The 19,681-nt window shown below is 40.4% G+C and overlaps 1 protein-coding gene across 3 annotated transcripts in view; it reads right to left on the bottom strand.

Annotated features, from left to right (window-relative positions):
• TEX10 (testis expressed 10) overlaps nucleotides 1-17,151 on the bottom strand; it is a 54,112-nt gene extending 36,961 nt beyond the window's left edge. For 2 of the 3 annotated variants that reach the window (XM_058819183.1, XM_058819197.1), the window contains exons 1-6: nucleotides 16,948-17,151; nucleotides 14,107-14,295; nucleotides 12,813-13,519; nucleotides 7,079-7,322; nucleotides 5,132-5,244; nucleotides 4,114-4,352 (exon numbers count right to left, since the gene is read on the bottom strand). In XM_058819183.1, the coding sequence (XP_058675166.1) occupies nucleotides 4,114-4,352; nucleotides 5,132-5,244; nucleotides 7,079-7,322; nucleotides 12,813-13,519; nucleotides 14,107-14,286 (1,483 nt within the window). In that variant the 5' untranslated portion in view covers nucleotides 14,287-14,295; nucleotides 16,948-17,151. Of the gene's footprint in view, nucleotides 1-4,113; nucleotides 4,353-5,131; nucleotides 5,245-7,078; nucleotides 7,323-12,812; nucleotides 13,520-14,106; nucleotides 14,296-14,806; nucleotides 14,883-16,947 lie in introns of all 3 variants that reach the window. The other variant, XM_058819189.1, reaches the window with a different exon arrangement.
• Between the last annotated feature and the right edge of the window lie 2,530 nt (nucleotides 17,152-19,681).

The raw sequence follows: 19,681 nt of genomic DNA, 5'->3' as shown, positions 1-19,681 counted from the left end.
ATGCAAGTGAAAACTTCAGAACTTCCAGAAGACAGGTTGCAAGGTAGCTGAAAAGCAATTAATTCCTGCTTTTCACAGCTATCTTCCAATCCTTTTCCCCTAGTGCAGCAACTTCAGACCAATGTTCTCATTTACCTCTGCTCCTCAAAACCTCACTGTCACAGTGCCTTCAGTTCTCTCTGCACTATCCCTTTCTCCCTGCCACACACTCACCAGCTCTCCCTGTCTCTGAACCAGCTGGCTCCAAGTGACACTTGCTAATTAACCAGAACATAAATACCTCAAGAGGCAGCTGGCAAGACACTGCAAGAACTGCTTACTCCCCTGCAACCTCTCCTGCCCTGAAGTTCTCATCAACCATGTGTTATCACCAGACCTAATACAAAATTTCAAAGCTTTACCACTGTAACCAAATTGGATAAAATTAGCCAGCAAACACAGAACTTACTGTAATAGACTGAAAAAGAGACCAAACATATTCTTTGGAAACCAAACTAAACCACAGCATGGAAAAATTAACAAAGCATGGAAAAATACCTGAATTCAGAGGAGACAAGCCTAGAAAAATAGGAAAGCATCTGAAAATTTAAGCAATACATGAAAGGTATGAGACCTGACTCAGTTTGTCACAGAAGAGCTTGTGGTCCCAAGAGTTCGATCCAATTAAGGCATACTTAGGTAGCAGCAATCACTTAATTATCTTCATAAACCATAGACAGAAACATCTGTCTTTTCATCCAGGTACACAGATCAGTCTTAGTAAGTTATGTGTGCAAAACCAGACAAAATATTGTGTTCCACACTGAACAGAGCAACTTCTGCCCACAGAGACAGACAAGAATGCTCCTTTCTAAAAACGATTGTGGATCCAGCCAGGGGCCAGTCTTGGTCTGCAAAACTCTTACTCAACTTCAAGTTACCGTATAAGGATTCTCACTACAAAGCACACTACAAAAATCACCTGAAATGGCATGGTCACATGCCAGCATGAAGCAGGAGCCATTTAGAAGTTAAAATCTAACATATTTTTCAACAGAAAAATAAAATCCATTCTAATATTTAATGTAGCTAATATACATATTATTAAATGATTTTCAATGCATCAGGAGTATCAGCTTACTCAATTCATGTATTCTTCAGGTGACGATTCACCTTGGAAAGCATATTTTAAACAGAACAGTGGCTTATTCTTAAATGACTAACAATAACAACTTTATGTAGTTTATAGCTAATTGATAAACTGCTCACTGAAAAAATATAACAATAAATAAGTATTCTAAGTGAGTAGAATTTTCACTTCCCTAAAACTCTGGCATTTTAAGTAAAACAGGTCCTACTGTTTGAATTGCTTCATGTGAACTGGAGAAGTTTAAAAATGGAAGCAATTTTAAAAAGAGCTCTTAAAAAGTAATACTTTAAAAGGCCCACATCATACAGATGTCCAAAACACAGCTGAAGAACGCATGAGGTTTTAAAATACCTCTGTTTTAACTGGCACATGTCAAGCTTCCTTCTGAAGTGACTGAGAGTGCTCCCTTTTGTTGCATGAAGAAAATTTATTAAAAACACAACTAGCAGGCAAGTTGCTGAAGTCATACCTGAGAAATGCAAGAAAACAGCAGACCTCCTAACTACAGAGAGGTCCCAAGTTTGATCTTAAGTGATGGAGATAAATCTTCAGACAACACAGCTACAAGCTCTTCTACACATTTACAGAAAAAGGGGATGTCTGCATTTAACCCCAGCATAAATCTCTACTCAAAACAGGCAATCCAGAAAAATGGAACCATGCTTGTGCAGGATAATGCACAGGACATTCCCTATGGTTTTATTTAATCTTTTTCATTAGCTCTTTTGGTTTTTCTACATAAACTTCCCGTCTTTTGATTTCTATTGTGCTCTTAGCTTTTTTTTTTTACTATAATGGCTCGTTTTTCACTTTGCATTGTCTTCTAAATAACACGTACCCTTTCCAGGCTTTAATCTCCGTGTCAAATTGTTTTCAACAAATCAAGAGTTCATTTTTTTTCTATGTATCATCTTTTGCAGTCCTATCTGACAACACAGTTCAAAATTTCTAGACCATTATCAAAAAACCAATCAAGGACAGAATGTTTATCTTCCACAGAATCACATAATGGTAAGAGTGGGAATGAATGACTCGAGCTCATTTGAAACAGGATCAGCTAGATCTGGCTGCTCACAACCATGTCCAGATGGCTTCTGAGTATATCCAAGAATGGAGATTCCACTATCACTACAGGCAACCTGTGCCTTGGTCATCTTTACAGTGAAAAGGGCCCTCCTCATGCTCAGACAGCATCTCCTGCGCTTCAGTTTGTGCCCGCTGCTTATCCTGTCCCTGGACACCACAGGAAAGAGCCTGGCTCTCTCTTCTTTGCTCCCCTCCTTCAAGTATTTACATAGACTGATGAGATGCTTCCCAAATCATCTCATCTCCAGTTGACTCAGCCTTTCCTCACAGGTGAGGTGCTCCAGCATCTTCACCATCTTCACAGCCTTTGCTGGACTCTCACCTGTATGTCCATGTCCATGTCCACTCCCTCTACCAGGGAGTGCCAAACTGGACACACTGCACCAGGAGTGGCCATACCAGTGCAGAGTAGAGGGGCAGGATTACCTCCCTCAACCTGCTGTCAACACTCCTAATGCAGCCCAGGACCCCACTGGGCTTCTTTGTCACAAGGGCCCATTGCTGGCTCCACCTGGACCCCTGGTCCTTTACTGCCAAGCTGCTTCCACCTGGTTGTCCCCCAGCAGGTACAGGATGGGATTGTTCCTCTCCAGGTGCAGGGCTTTGCACCTCTCCTTGTTGAAATCTTCCTGTTACTCCAGTATGTCAAGGCTCTATCTCCTCTACAGCTGGTAGATTAATTACAATCTGACACCTAGTCAGGTTTTCAGTACCGCACAAGGATTATCTTGAAGGGGTGAGATAAATCATCCACATGAACAGACACAGCTTTGTGAGATACTGAACTTCTACAGGATCATCAGAAAATTATTAAATTGTCCACTGTTTGGTAGAAGTTTGGCAAAGTTAAAAAAAAAATAATCAGTATTTCATTACAAAGAAAGCCTGAAATATCTAACATCTAACAACTACTTGGAAGCTACTTTCCTGCGTAGCAACTCCTCTGCTTTATCTTAGGTGGTGCAACAGGCTCTGACTTTGGATTCTTATTTTTCTTTAACACAAAGCTAAATTTGAAGTGCAGATAGGGATGAGCAGTTATTACCTTTGTCACCAGGGATATGGGAATAGACAGATTCCCAATTAAAATGGATTTGGCAGGAAACATAACTAACTGCCAAAATGTATTTGAGGGACATTTGACATCTTTTCATTTTACAACTCTAACTATTGTATCTGTTGCTAAGGGCTTTTCTTTAAACTAGTTGGATGTGGAATTCTTTTCTATCACACTGGTAAAACATAAAAGACTGCTGTCACTTTTCTGGTTATTGATAAAAGTCCTTTCTTGAAGTTCTATATAGGCAAGGTCTCATTTGGAATACAACCAAGTAGCACTTGAAATGAAAGAAAAAAAGCAAGCTAAAATATTAGACTGGTCCTGCAAGACATAACTGGAAATGTTTTGTCTTGGAAAAGAATTCAAATCAAACACCTTGGAAAATACTCAACAGCAGATTCCATCAAAAGTATCTTGACATTTCACATTACCACAGAACTAAAATGGTCATCTGACAGTACTTGAGGGAGTCTATCAGCTATGTTAATGACTTTAAATAAGGACTGGTACATTAAAGTATCGTGCATCTCTACAGCCTAGTAGTTACTTTTTCAATATAAAGCTAATCTTCCATTTATAAGAGTATCTTAAGAAGCAAAACCAGAAAACAGGTACAAATATATTCATACCTTGGATATCAACAGTATGAATTTAAAAGCATTCCAAAAACAGTCTCCAATGCTACATGCAAGGATATCACCATGAAATCAATTTTACCTCTATGACAAAATGCATTTTGATGTAACAACTGAGAACATAAAGCGCAGCATTAAAATGCTGAAACAACTCAAAGCTTTGTCAGTGCATAATTTTGCTTTAAAGAAACTACTAAGCTTACCCTTGTTTTGCTGTATTTGCATTAGTCTCCAAGTCACCCCAAGCAATCTGTTCACTTGCTTGCTATTCAACTTGCTGCCATCCTGAAGAGTGTCTGTCACAAATTTCCTTATCATGTCCAACCAGCCAGAGTCCGTCTGAAGTGTTGAAGCACTTGCTAATGAAACCATTATGTCACACAAGGTTAAATTCAACAAAAGATGGTCGATGTTGTTTGAGGATTTCATACAGTTCCTGTTGCTAAGGAGAGGAGGGGGGAGAACAGAAAGATTTCAAAAAATTATTTTTGAAATAAAAATGGACACCAGCTGATACCCTTGTACATACACCAGTGTTCTACATAGACTGCAAAGGTGCAGAATGATTTCAGAACAACTTTAGCATTAATTTAGTCTCACATCTGGGAGTTAAGAATGGAGACAAGTTACTACTGGCCCGTAGCAAAACAGAATTGGTGCATCTGTTTTGACAGCTCAATAGTGAAGAAACATGTGTTTGGCTTCTGCTCCAGTACTGCTCTGCCCTACAGGACAGCCACAGTGTGCCAATATCTCCTCCAAGCTGTCCTCACCCAGCCCCATAATACAACTAGAGAAGACTATATGGAGGTGAAAAGAATGTTGGAACTATGTTTAATGTAATTCAGCAGTCAGCTGAAGAAAACATGCAGAATATGACACCAGTTAGCCTAAAACAATCACCATTTAGCAATATACAATTTCCAGATCAAGAGTTGAATAAAATGCTTTTATTTCCCTAAGGCAGCACTTAATTTTCTACTGGGTGCTATTCAGACAACTTCCTATACAATACTTTTACAAAGAACAACTTAAAACATCTCAATTTGAAGCACTGCACCCTTCTTTTAACTGCATCTCCACAGATCTTCAAGAAATATGCAATAAAAAGTTTTATTTTCCATCATTAAAAACTTAATATTTGATAAAGCATGTGAGTCACATTGTCCCACTTCTCTTATGAAATTAAAAGCTGGTACATGACAAGGATTTTATTCTTACCTTTTGCATGGATCTTTCTTTTTGTGTTTTACTGTATCTTGTAAAGAATAAGGAAAATGACGCATGAAGTGGTGCTTGAAATCAACAAGGTAATTCATTCGAAGCCATAGTTCCTGTTTAGGAAAGCAGATGATAGACAGAAAACATGGTAGCAAATGAAATAAATCCAGACAATTATGTCCCAAAATTCATTATTGGAATCAATGAAACTAGGAACTTTAGCCTCTGATTCCAAGTTTTTCATACATCTTTACTTTCAAGTGTTGTGCATGAAAGTCCACAAAACAAGGGAGTATAACAAGATGCTGTAAGTTAAGGTTGAGCAACAACATGTTGCTACATGAACCATTTTATTTTTTAGCACATATTTATGTGGATATATGCAATACTAATCTGAGTTACAGATCTGAATGAAAGTACTTTTATATCAATTTATCAGGGTTCTTAAAATCAGAGTGGACTTAAAACATGTTCCGATACCTCTTTGCAGGTGAGCAGACAGTCACCATTCCACAAAGTGTCCAGCAGAACTCACCACTAAAAAAACCTGCATTGCTATCAAATTGATCAGGCAGAATAATCTTTTCAATATTCAACTATTAAGAGCAGAGAATGACCATTAAACTATTTCAAAGATCAATAGCTTTCCACCAAGCATATTCAGAGTGGTTTTCCATAGTGACTGTGATAGCCACTTTGGCCTGCAAGCCCAAGGGCTATTTAATAAGCAAAGTTTTCATTTTCAAACTGAGCCATTTGAATGCATTTTGTATATAATGGTAACTATAAAGACAAAAAAAAAATTAATCTAAAATGAAATTTGCTCCACAAAAAAACCAAGTTGTATGAACCTCAGATTTTTTTCTCCCCACAAACAACTTAAGGTCATAATCCAACTGTGTGTACCCAAACCACTTTATATCTTGACAGAGGAGTGTGCCATTTACATGACCAAAAGACAGGCACCCTATGGCTAAGGGCAGCAGTTTTCCAGGATCTTTCAGAAAAAGGATAGGGACAGGAGGCTGCCACAGGAATTTTCCAGGTCAAGTGCCTGCTTTCTTGCCCACTTCCAAGAGGGCCTCTAAAAAAGATGAAGAAGAAAAAACAGGAACAGCGTGCTTTGCTCAGACACACTGAATCCATCCCTCAAAGCAGGGTATGTTTGGTAACTTTGGTTTAATGTAATGATTCCACAAATGTTTTCCAGTAATTACCCTATGTGTAGCTTTTCATTTAGCAAAGGGACCTACAGTCCTATACACAGGTTAAACCAAGAGCTGTCAAGACCTTTCTTCCAACTACTCAATAGCCAAATTTTCCAATTTGCAAATTTTTTGGAAAAGCGGCAAAAGTTAGCAAAACAAGTAATTCAGTTATCTAAGTAAAATACAGAGAAAAAAACCTGGGAAAAAAAAAAAAAACAACTTCAGAGGATACTTGCTAAAATCCTTTTTCATCCAATGTCTTATGATCCTACCAATCACAGCAACACAGATTGCACCAAGCAATTACAGGATCTCAAACCACCATTATCTTCTACCTTTCCAAACATTTAGTTTGTTCACTCCCCCAAGAAATTTTTCAACACACAAAAACAAGGAATCTTTAAACAAACTCCATTCTATACTTTGTTCCAGTTTATATTCTAGAGGTTATCTGGGAGACAAATATCTGCTCCTCTTTTCTATTACCATTTCCAGTTTCAAAACCTTTGTGCTGCAGTCAAGGAGGATTCCTGGAGACTTTTTACTGAACTCCTGGCTCAGTTCAACAGATTATTTTCTACAGTAAGAGGCAACAAAATCCAGATTCAAAATCTACTCAACACCTAGGCTTTTTCTCCCTTAACAAAGTGCCTTCAGTACTTCAAATCACCAAACCACTAGTTTCTTATCCAAACAAAATGAACTGTCATCATTATGCCATGGATCATTTCTCCCTTACCATTTTGTATGTTTCATCGTGTCGCTTTGTGAGTTTCCACAATAAATGTATTATGCTAAGAACTTGCTGCATGAGCTGCTGAGATTCTGATTCCAAAAGGTTTCCAAGAATGGGAGCTGATTGTGCAGGAGATGCTTCAATCCAGCACTCAATCAGTAATGGAATTATTATCTCAATAAAACCTTTTAAGTTTTCAGCCGAGGACAGGCCTTTTTCTGCACTGTCCATTACACTTGTCAGAGACCTAAACAACAAAAGCAAAAAAGCATAAAAAGATAAAGATCATACCTTTCAAAACAAGATTACAGTAATACCACTTTCCTCATTTCTAAATAATGGGAAAAGATACTTTTTTAACACATTAAATATTTGCTGGCTTTCTTGCTAGATATTTCAGTATGGAAAAAAGGGAGTTCAAACCATCTACAACAAACCTGCTCCCAAGTCTCCCTGCAAGTTTGTGTGCTTCTGTAACAACTTCTTAGATTTCAGTATTTCTTTCCCCATTGTTACATGTGAAGTCTATGAAATGGAGAAATACAATGTGCATTATCCTATCACCTTCAACCAACAGTAAGGAATTAATTATATTCAACACAACAAAATAATAAAAAGTCCCTTTTAAGCTCTTTAAAGCAAAATAACGAAGCTGACTACAAGGTGTTGTCAAATGCATGAGGTTTATTACAGTTAATAACCATCTCCAACTATAATAAACACAATGTTTTTCATATCAAATGTGGAAAAAAAAGTTCCTGTAAAATATACCTTTGGTTCCCACCTGATGTTTAGCTACTGTGCTCTGAAAGGCAACTTAACAGAAAATTATCTGATAATGAAGTTAAAAAAATTTAAAAACCAAGATACAGTTTAAATTAATACAATATCTCCCAGAAATCAAAAAAAGCAACTCTTATTCTCCCCCTACTCAAAAAACACCTTGTGTCTCTGAAAGGACAATCAGCAGTTATGACCCAACACTGCTACTGGATAAATTCAAGTAATTTGAAAAGAAGATTCTTTAAATGAACTAAAACCCTGGTAAATCCTGTTAATTTTAACGAGTACAGATTCCTTAAAAAGAGGCAACAACAGTTTCAATCGATCATGTGTAAAATTGTTTTCCATTGTGATTTTGTTTCCTAATTCACAGCGGGGAATTCCTATCATAATTTTAATTTCCTAACATGCATAGGATTAGCACACTGAACCTGCTGCTAAACTCCTTTATTTCAGTAATGATCTCCAAGTCATTTTTCTTTACATATACACTCAAAATAGGAACTGGAAAACTTTCAACAGACCTGCAGAAGTTTTGTTGACAAGTATTTTAATTTCATATTGAAGATGTAAAGCAGTTTTCCCTAGTCACTTCTAAATTACCCAATTAGCTATATCTTCTATTAGTTCTATCCTTCTAGCTACATGTTTTGCCATCACCTACAATACAAATAATAATTTTATTCTGCCATTTCTCTCTAGTTGATATCAGTGTATCAAGAAAAATCACTAAACCAATATCCAGGTATTAATGACATGTAAAAGGAACAGGGAGAAGGAATTAAAACAAAGTGTGAGACAAATACAAGCTATTTTTCAATTAAGGCAAGACGGGGGAGAATTTAGATCACCACCACAAAATAAAAGGGATAAGTGGAAACATAACTGATCATAAGAAAAAAAAATTGCTTTACTTTTACTTACAATTATCAAACATGTTAAAATTTTATAAAGCTTAGCTTTAACTGCAGCCACCAACATATCCAATAAATATAATTTGCTCTATTTGTTTTTTTGCCTTATTTCCTTTCTGTAGCACAGGCACTGCAGTAGACACCAGCTTCTTTAAGACTAGAAAGAGTTTATGAATGGTTCTATCTTACACTTTTTAATTCTGTTATCTCAAATACAGCAGACAAATCCCATCTTCCAGTTACAATCACAATGAAATCTAGCCTGTTGATGCCAAGACTACAGTCTCATTGAAAAAGTCAGGTTGTCCTGTACATGCTATGCTGTTACAGGATTATGGCCTCAGACAAGTCTGAAATTTAAGTAATTGGCTGGAATAGTTCTGAAGTAGTAGTCTTTAGTAATTTCTTTTCCAAAAAATACCTGATATTACAGCAAAAATACCTGATATTACAGCAGAACTCTGGAATTCCAGCAATTTATTTAAGGAACACAAAAATCTCCCAATTAAAAAGTGAATAGTGCATGAAACCTGAGGAGCTGGTAATCCAGATTAGAAGATTTCTACAGAAGTGTAACACACAACTATTTCAGTACTTTTCTGAAACAAGAAATGGAAAAAGGAAGAATTAGTGCCAAAAGGGGTACTCCTCCCAGCTGCTGAAAGCATTGGGGTAAGAATACTTAGCACAGCTTTCATGTACCCCTGCAGAAGAAGCCCCTATCTCTCCAGGTAAGACTCCTCCACATATTTAAGGTTAACAATAAAAGTGTAAAATACATTTTAGGTGCCAGATGATGACAAAGTATTATAGCAATCTGTCCAGCAGATATCCTTAACAATACAGGTTCACTTGACCTGGGCAGGTTTGATGGCAATTGTGCTGTCACATATCTGTTATCACTACTCTTGAGTGGTAGGGTGACTTTTAGAAACACTGCAAAGCATATCACCTTTATATCAGAATGAAATACTATTGAAGGGAGCTGCAAGATATTTGTGTACCCTAAGCTACCATTTTTCTTTAAAATGCCAGTATTTTTATACAGCAGGACCAAACAAAAATTGTGTAAATATCTGCCATTTGACAGTAAGAAGACAACAGAAATTCAGCAAAGGGAAGTCAAGGAAGCATAAAAGAAATAGAAAATAAGGAAATAACTTGCTGTTCTTTTAAAACAGGAAAAGTCTTTGGAAGTTAAGTTTTTATGGCTTGCAGTTTAAGCCAGGTTACTTGTCCTCCTTTTCTGTGTGCATTGCCAAATGCAGCAAACACACAGCACACCAAGTGAACTGCATTCTCCTTTTCTCTTTGATGCACATGTACATTTTATCGGCTATGCCTCATCTTCCATTTCAGTTTCTCAAGTCATTTTTGCTTTTCTCTGCAGCTTCATATTGAACTCTCTCAGCAGAATCTGAAGCTCAACTCTTTCTCTTCCAGTCAAAAAAAAAATAAAATCCCACGCCTTGGTACCACCACATTTGAGTTGTGAAGGCTTTCTCTTTTTCCACACCTGAAATGAGTTTGATGCAAAAAGCAGCACAGTCAGCACATAATGTAGAGAATACATTCTAACAATTTTCTAATACACTGCAATTTTTAATTTACACACAGTAGGAAGATCCACCACACAACAGAAGATAACAGCGTCTTAAGATTTGCATCTTTGAATCATCCAGCATTCCAAGCTCAGAATCTATCCTTTTTATTAAACAGTAATACTGCAAACTGATTCAGAATATCTCATTCCATAATCACTAGGTTATCATTGATATGTCAGCCCTGTGCAATGAGCTTGCAAGATTAAATAGATACAGGAACTTTAACAATTTAGTATGCTATTATGCTGTTTGGAAAAACAAAGTTGAAACTTACTTGCAGTATTAGTGACAAGACTACCAATACACACACACACTCTGCAAATAATTACTTATGGTTTGGTCACCTCATTATCCTTAGCTAGGATCATAGACTTGACTATTTGACTTAAAACACACACACACAGAGTACTGCACCTCTTATTACAAATAATTTCTGTCCTTGCAGTAGTGGCCATAGCAGAGGCCTGGGAATACCCATAAAAGGCAACAGTTTGGATTGGAAGTGACAGAATTAAACACCTTGAGATTATTAGAAATTATTTCAGTGGCCAATACAAAAATCACCACCATAACTATTGGAACTTCACACATAGTCACTAAAACAAGCTGTACCCTTGTGAAAAATGAATACACCAAAAATATGCACAAATGCAATAAAATGAGAACATTTTAGTACCTTCAGCAGATGATCTTTCCCTCTCTATTCTTCTGTTCTGCTGCCATCAGCTTGCTTTGCCAATCTCGCCTTGGATTCTAGCCATGTTTCCTTCTATTCTTCTGGCTCCTCCTCATGCTTGCAAACATCTTTTTGTAAGTATTTATAACCAGAAGCACATCACGATGTTCCACCAAAATCTAGCTCCTCAGAAAAGCGGAATCCAATTCAGGTGACACCAGATGTAAAGTTTATTTTCCTAGACCTTGGATACAATGCATCTTCAGCTATTACACAGCCTGGTACATGACACACTGCATATCACCCAGGGCACAATACAAGCATCCTCTGACACACAGTGGTGCACAACTGTGTGCCTCTGACTGCAAAGATGAACTCAATAGGACTGTTCTGTGCCCAGCACTGAACCCTTTCCCTGCCTCAAGGGGGCATCACCAGCCTAGTCAGTGATGTTTAGTTGTGATTTTAGCTGCCAGCTAAAATTTTACCTGCAGCAGATACTGCTGGTCATGACTGAACCCTTATGCTGACAGCCACTTTTAGGAGAAAAAGCTGACCTTCTTACTGAGCTTAATATGCTTCCCACACCTACCAAAAGTAATATGCTACCTCCAAAGAGGAAGCCTAGGAGAGCAGCAATGGATGCCTCTCCCCGACAGAAATGGAAAACATCTGCCGATTCAGGTCAACCTGGGTATTTCAGAGAGAACACCTCTTCTTCTGTCCTTTATTCCTTCAAAGATATAAGATGGACATAGTAATGGAGTAGGCAGTGGGTTTAATCCCCCTTTTTGCCACTGACTTCCTAGATGAATTTGGTATAACTGCTTTACACCTCTTATTTTGTCCAGCAGTAAAACAAGGATTGTAATTTTTCTTCAAACCAGCTTGGTATCTACAGAGAACAGATCTATGTAACAGCTAAACTGCTTCCATTTTTTAAGACACCATTCCATCTCCTGTCAGCAGGTATGTAACATCCATAGTAATGCATCTGAGGATGCCAATGTTCAAAAAGCACCATAAAGTGAGGTGGGAGGTTCACCTCTAGTGGGTGAATCAGGGAGGAGAAGAGAAATCAAAACAGCTGTTTGTTTGTCCCTTAACTTCAGCTCACATCTGTTTAGAGTACTACTGAAACCCACACAAACCCTTCTGTGACTAAGCACACTAAGCTTCCTTTCATATTCATCAGCATGTCTCAGCCGAGACATCTTTCATCCACAGTGAATATATAAACTGGTGAAGTGATTAAAATATCTAGAATTGGAAACTCAGCAGAACTTCATACCACCAGACACATCCCATCCTGCTGTCCTTTTTAAAAGAAGCTACAGTCAAAGATAACAGATTCCTGACCTTATGACAGACTCTTGAAGGTAAAAGCAAAACATTTCAGTAAAATTCATTATCGCAAACAAGCTTACATTTCACACAAAGAAATTTGCCTACTTGTCCCTAGGTGTGTTAGACATCCTGCAAGAAGTGACTGTCAGTTCGCATTCCAAAACTATCCCAACAGAGCTGGTAATCCAAAATTACCATTAATAGCATAAAACAAAGACTTTATAATGGAAAGGTTCTTGCTATACACATAACACAGTTATCTGCTGAGTATTTCTGTATTTTCAAGCCTCTGCAGTAAGACTACAAATTACACTAAGTGTCCTAAAATATGGCTAAGGGACAATCCCACAAAAAAAATTAAATTGCGATCACACAGTTGGCATTAATTCCCAAACTACTTAACATTTTCTCACCTCAGCCTAAATGATGAGTTGATCTTTGGTCGTAAGCCACCATTTTCAAACAGTTGTATAGGTTGCTGATTATTTGCATGGAGCTTCCAACTAATGCATACTGGGTTCCTCACAGAATGAGAGTTGTCCTTCTGCTCTTGAAGCCCTTCATCCTCTGTATCACTGGATCCATCTACCACTGCCTGGAGAAACTTCTTGAGCCTGGTAAGAACGTTCAACCTCCACTGCTGAGAAGTTACTCTGCGATTTGGGTTAACAGAGAGCATCCACGAAAGTTTGTCCCTGCTTTTCAGTCTTTTTGAGAGTTGCTGGTGAGAAATAAGCTCTACAAAATTCTTCAACAATATAATGCTGCGGTCTGTAAGAAGAGCCGGGTATGCTTCCAATAAAATGTCCAAAACTTTCAATGAATCTTCCTGAATTCCCTCACTGATATGAGTCATGGCACTAGAGAGATGGGCACTTACCAAAGGGAAAAATGGAGCAATCTGTTCCGCTCTTATTTTTGAAGCCAAGAACTGCAGCAGGTGAACAGCTGCTCCTCTGACACTGGAATCTTTGTCTGTAAACACAGCTGCCACCTCGCTTATTATACTGGAAAGGTGTGCATCAATTACAAAGGGATACTGAGACAGGAGTTCTTTGAGTCCGAGAAGTGCATTATGCTTGACCCCAGGACTATAGTGATGCATCTGTGAGAGCAGATCCTATAAGGAAGCAAACATATACACTTGCCATCATTATTATTTTAACTGTTCAAACTTCCCCCATGTATTTTGTGCACATTTTTCCTAAACAATTAAAAATGCACAATATTCTTATGATGTACTGCTGTTCATAACAGCAAAATGGGTTTAGAACGAACATGGTATGCAATTTATAGCACAACAATTAACAAATAATCAGAATTCAGTGATAGGAAAAACAAGGTATAATGACTTGTCCTTAGGTCTCATTCAAATTTATGCACAACCCTACTGACTCAACAGAGGGATGACCAAAGGAAAGTCCTCTCACTCTTGCTCTCAAAAGCAGAACTACAAAACCTCAGCCTGAATAGCTTTCCTGTTTAAGCACAGAGCTGCAAGAGACAGACGATGGCACAAAGAAAGTAAAACAAATCCAACCCCCAGAGAAATTCAAGACTGTTTAAACACGAGGCTGCATTCAGATAGCCTGCTGCATTTATCTATTTTTTTATAAATGCTTTTTTCCCAAATTGCAGTAAACATAGTCAACCTAGACAAAAGGCAAGCAATTTTCTGTCATTTCAGAATGCAGTATCACAGCATACCTTTATGTTAAGTTTTCTATTTTGTGTAGGAAGCACTCCATCTTCTTTAAGCTGCTCAGGAATTTGTATGGCCTTTGTTTTGAAGGTAGTATCAGTTGCATTCTCTAGTTTAGGCTTTTTTTTCCCAACTTTGAATTTCACTTTCTGGAAATCCTCCTGACGTTTCCTTTTTTTAGTCATTCTGATTCTCTGCAAAAAGAGAATTTAATCAGATTAAACACAAAACAAAAGTAGTTTTTCCACCAAAGAGCAGCAACCTCCTAACAACAGCTACTGTTTTCATTCTTTTGTCTATGCATAACTGAGTGTCCACTCCCGAGACAAGATGCTAGACTAAACACACATGCAGACTGATCCCATGCAGCTGCTCTTCCAGCATCCAGAAAACATTCTGCTGCTCCTTTGGCCATCTTTGCTTTGAGAACTACTTTATCATAAAGCATCCAGATATCTGCACCTGCCACTGCGTTACCAAGAGTTAAGTTGCTGATTTGGTTTTGTTTTAAAAAGTTCCTGCCAACAAAACAACTTTTTACATGCTCAGTTCTTGTCAAGCCAAGGAGCTCAGCGAACCGTTCCCTTTCAGGTGCACATTGCTCACCAAGTCCATCACTAGCAGCACACAGCCTGCACATGGACAATCACAGGTTTAAACAGGCCTCCACCCATAAAAGGACACATAACACCTAAGAAAACTTACACTGAAAATACCAGGCTGTGCATTTAAATATAACTAGAAGCAGGGGGAAAGAAGAGGACAAATGGGCAACTACGGACTGAAAAAAAAAGGAAAACAAAAACATTTTTAATAAGGCGTAAGAAATGAGATATCTGAGCCGCTGTACTTGTAAGCTGTACAAACACACTGGAATAGAGGCACAATAACCAAAACAAATTAAAACTCCCATAAGTTTCTAAATAGCTTTTTAATTTTGTTCTATCTGTTTTGATACTGAAGTACATGTCTACCAAGTTAAAAAAATGAACACACTGAAAAGGTCCCAACAAACACTACACCACAGATTTATTTAATCCTCTCAAAAAAAAAAAACCCAAACAAGCCACCATCCACTTTCCCCACAAAAAAAACCTGAATCAAGAAAAACCCAAGCCAAAACCCCAACAATACAACTGACTAAACCCAGAAATTTCTAAATAACATATCCAAACAATGATTCTCTTCTGGTGGATGTGATAATCATTCCTACAGCTGATTTTCCCAATGGACTTCAAGCTGAAATTTGTGCTGTACTACAGTATTTAATATATACATTAACAGGATAATCATTAAAGAATGTTTTAAAACAAACCGTAATTTTCTATTATTTTAAAACAATGTTAACTGACTACACCAACATTTGACTGCAATTTAGTTTTGCTTTTCCCACACTAGGTTAAAAAATCATATGCAAGACCACTTTAACTGAAGTACAAATTTGGCACAAGTAACCTATGAACTCAAAAGGTTTTAAAAAACTTGGAGCCTGGTGCCAAAAGGAAAAGGTCCTTTAGTGTCCAACTATAACAACGATGGCTTTATAAACGTTTGATTTTTACCATATGCATCTTTTTAGGAAAGAGTTACAAGAATTTCACCACTTGATATATAGAAATGGCTAGAGGCTTTTGGCATAGAAGTTATTTCCACTTACAAGGTTTGCTTTTACAAGAGTAATGTCTGGCTCCCAGTCAGCATAAAAACATCACAATACAGGTGTGCACACACCTGAACAGAGCAATTAAGTTCTTTTAAAGGAGCAGGCATGTAAAATATCCTTTCTCCTGCTAAAAGCAGCACAGCTTACCTCACAATAAATATTCTGGGAATAATTGGTAATCTAAGCCTATCCATTTCCAATTCATATGTACCACGCTATACCAAAGGACAAAATCCTTACAAAATATAAGGATATAAGCACCACAGTGGCTACATAATAAGGCATCAAACAAAACTGTCTACAGCTGATGAAATTATGTAACCATTTCAATGAAGCTTCTTGCTGAAACAACTGCCTTGGACACAAACTGCATTTTACGAGGAAGGAGAGACTGTGGGAGCTGGGCCTGTTTAGTCTGAAAAAGACTGAGAGGGAATTTCATTATTGCATTTTAATTTCTCCAAGATGGGTGCCAAGAATATGGTGCCAGAGTGTTTTCAGTGGTGCCCAGCAACAGGATGAGGAGCAACAGCCATACACCAAAACACAAGAAATTCCACCTCAGCATGAAGAAGAAATTCTTTACTTTAAGGGTATAAGAGCACTGGAACAGGCTGCCCAGGAAGGTCTCTGGAGACAATCCAACCCACCTGGATGCGTTCCTATGACACCTGCTCTAGGTTATACTGCCTTGGCAGGCAGACTGGACTAAATGATCTCCAGAAGTGCCTTCCAACCCCAGCTAATCTGTGATTCTGTGTATTTCCACCTGGCCCTCCTCCAGCAAGACTGAGCACCTAACAGTTAAGCACTAACACGGTTTTACAATCCAAAGCATTAAAACAACGTCCAATCGATGCAGGGTTCCTTGAACATAAAGTAGCATGCATCGCTTTTCAGACACCACTTCCAATGTCACTCAGGCACCCTCACCTCAGGCTCAGAAAAAATACTCGGTTACAGGTAGGACCTGATGATCTTGGAGCTCTTTTCCAATCAAATGATTCTGGTTTCACTCCCTCCCAGCTCTCAAGCAGCATCCTTCGGGAACCTCACAATCTTGCTCAGTCAGGAAAATCCTGAGAAACCCGAAGGCAAGGCACACGCCCTACCCGACTCCTCCGATCAGATACGCATTTCCCCGCGGGCGAGCTCTCTCCCGGCACAGCACAGCGATACTTACAGGCGATCACCTCCGCGCGCTCCCGCGCCGCCAGCGCATCCCCCGCCGCTGCCGCCACCGGGACCGCACGGCGCCGCCCGAGCCCGCGCCGCGCCCGCCGTACCCGAGCGCCGGAGCGGCCGCTCCTTCCGCGGATCTAGGCGGTCACGCTGCCTTCCTCGCCGTCCCGGGACATCCTTCGGCTCGCTCCCCGAACGCCGCTTCCCTCCGCCCCGCTGCAGCCGCTCTGCGAGGCGTTCAAATAATGCGCGTCAGTGCCGGCCCGGCGCCGGGGAGGCCGCGAGTTCGGCCCCAGGGAGCGCCGGGCGAGGCGGGAGCGGCGGCGAGGAGAAGCCGCCGGGGGAGGTGGGGCAGGGGCGGCGGCGCGCGGCGGAGCCGATGCCGCCGGTTTCCCCGGGAGCGGCACCCGGCCCGCGCCGCCGCGGCTCCCGCTTTTCCCGCCGCCTCCCTGGCGCAGGAACGCGAGGGAGGGCGGGTCGCACAAAAGGCGGGCGGCCCTTGGCGCAGGGGCCGGGCGAGCGCGGCGAGCCCCGCCAGCAGGGCCGGACCGAGAGGGACCGCGCCGGCCTCGGGATCCCGATCCCGCTCCCCGTCCGCCTCCTCCCGCCCGGCCCGCGCGCGGCCGCTCGCTCCCTCACTCACCAACCACGCGCGCGGCAGCGCCAGCCCCGCTTCCGCCCCCGCCGAGCGCCTGCCCGGAAGCGGCCGCTCACGTGAGCGGCGCCGCCAGCGCCCGCCCCACGCGCCTGGGGCACGCGCGCTTCCGCCGCGGCCGCGCGCCCTGGCGCCCTCTGCAGGCGGGGCGGCCCCGGGGGTGCCGGCGGCGCCCCCTCCGTGAGGGGAACGGGAGGGGCGGGTACTGATCGCTTCTCTGTGGTGACCGGGGACAGGACCCGAGGGAATGGCCCCAGGTTGTGTCAGGGGAGGTTTGGGTTTGTGAAAAATGCGTATTTTGTGATTGGCTTTTTGTGACCGTGTTCACAGGGGTCCGAGGATGAGGGAAGAGACGAGGATCTGACTCCATGTTTCAGAAGGCTTGATTTATTATTTTATGATATATATTATATCAAAACTATCCTAAAAGAATAGAAGAAAGGATTTCATCAGAAGGCTAGCTAAGAATAGAAAAAGAAGGAATAATAACAAAGGCTTATGGCTCAGACAGAGAATCCGAGCCAGCTGACTGTGATTGGCCATTAATTAGAAACAACCACATGAGACCAATCACAGCTCCACCTGTTGCATTCCACAGCAGCAGATAACCGTTGTTTACATTTTGTTCCTGAGGCCAGGAGGAAAAATCCTAAGGAAAGGATTTTTCTGAAAATATGTCTGTGACAGCTTTTTGCAAATATTAAAATTAATATTATATGTGTTGTGTTAGAAAGTAATGCTGTGTTAATTCTCTTAAGTAGTGTGTTAAATATAGTTTAAGGTTATAAAAAATGTTAAAATAGAAACTATGCTATGTAGGATACTTTTTTTAAAGAAAGGACTTGCAGCAAGGTAGCAGCCACAGGACACCTCAATCTTTCAGGGAAAAAGAATTTATTGCTGTCTTATCAGAAGAAACTTCTTCCCGCCTCAAAGGCACTGTTAGGATTTGGAGGAAGAAGTTGGCAATGACCAGACAGAATCCTGTGTTTGAATGGAATTTATGCATCATGTATGAGGTGTATGAATATGCAACAGGCTGTTGTTTTTAAGGGTTAATCCTTTGTTAACATGTGTCCTTTTTCAGGCTTGTGCTGCCCAGAAAAAGGTACCCAGACGTCCGTAATTCTTTGTGTCTATTGTCTCATATTGTCCTAATTCAAATTGTCCAAATTATTATAACTCTAATTGTATTACTATTTTTATAACCATTTTATTACTATTAAACTTTTTAAAACAAGTGATAGGCATTTTTCACAGGTTGGATATTAGGAAAAGGTTCTTCATGCCGAGGGTGGCTGGGCTCTGGAACAGGATCCCCAGGGAAGTGATCACAGCACCAAGCCTGAGTTAGATGTGTTTGTACAAGGCTCTCAAGCACATGGTGTGGCTCTTGGGGTGTCCTGTGCAGGATATACCCCCAGCCAGGGGCTGAATTCGGTGATTTCCATGAGTACCTTCCACCTTGGTTTACTCTGGAGTTCTGTGAAGATGAACTCCCTTCCCTTAAAACATGGCTGCTCAGGCACCACAGCAGAAAAAAGATGCATTAATAATAACCAGTACCCAGATAAGCACAAGTCCTGTGAGGAGCAGCTGAGGGAGCTGGGGTTATTTAACCTGGAGAAAAGGAGGCTCAGGAGGGACCCTATCCCTCCCTCTCTACAACCACCTGAAAGGAGAGTGTAGCCAGGTGTGGGTCGGCCTCTTCTCCCAGGCAATCAGCAACAGGATGAGAGGACACGGTCTTAAATGTGTCAGGGGTAGTTTAGGTTGGACATTGGGAGGAATTTCTCTACTGAAAAGGGTTGAACATTGGAATGGACTGCCCAGGAAGATGATAGAGTCCCCATCCCTGCAGGAAAGAGAGGAGTGTCACAGGTTAGTAGACATGATGGTATTGGGTCATGGGTTAGGCTTGATCTAAGGCCTTTTCCAACCTAATTGATTCTGTGATTCTTCCAGTGAAGGCACTGCAGAGTGAGCATTGGCATTTGAGGTTATTGTTATTATTTCACACACACAAGGTTATTATTTCACATATAAACCACGAGGCATGCTGCAGGCTTTTGTGCATACC

The sequence above is a fragment of the Ammospiza caudacuta genome, chromosome 1, assembly GCF_027887145.1.
Source record: "Ammospiza caudacuta isolate bAmmCau1 chromosome 1, bAmmCau1.pri, whole genome shotgun sequence".
Classification (NCBI taxonomy): Eukaryota; Metazoa; Chordata; class Aves; order Passeriformes; family Passerellidae; genus Ammospiza; species Ammospiza caudacuta.
This window is presented reverse-complemented; position numbering and strand designations above follow the sequence as displayed.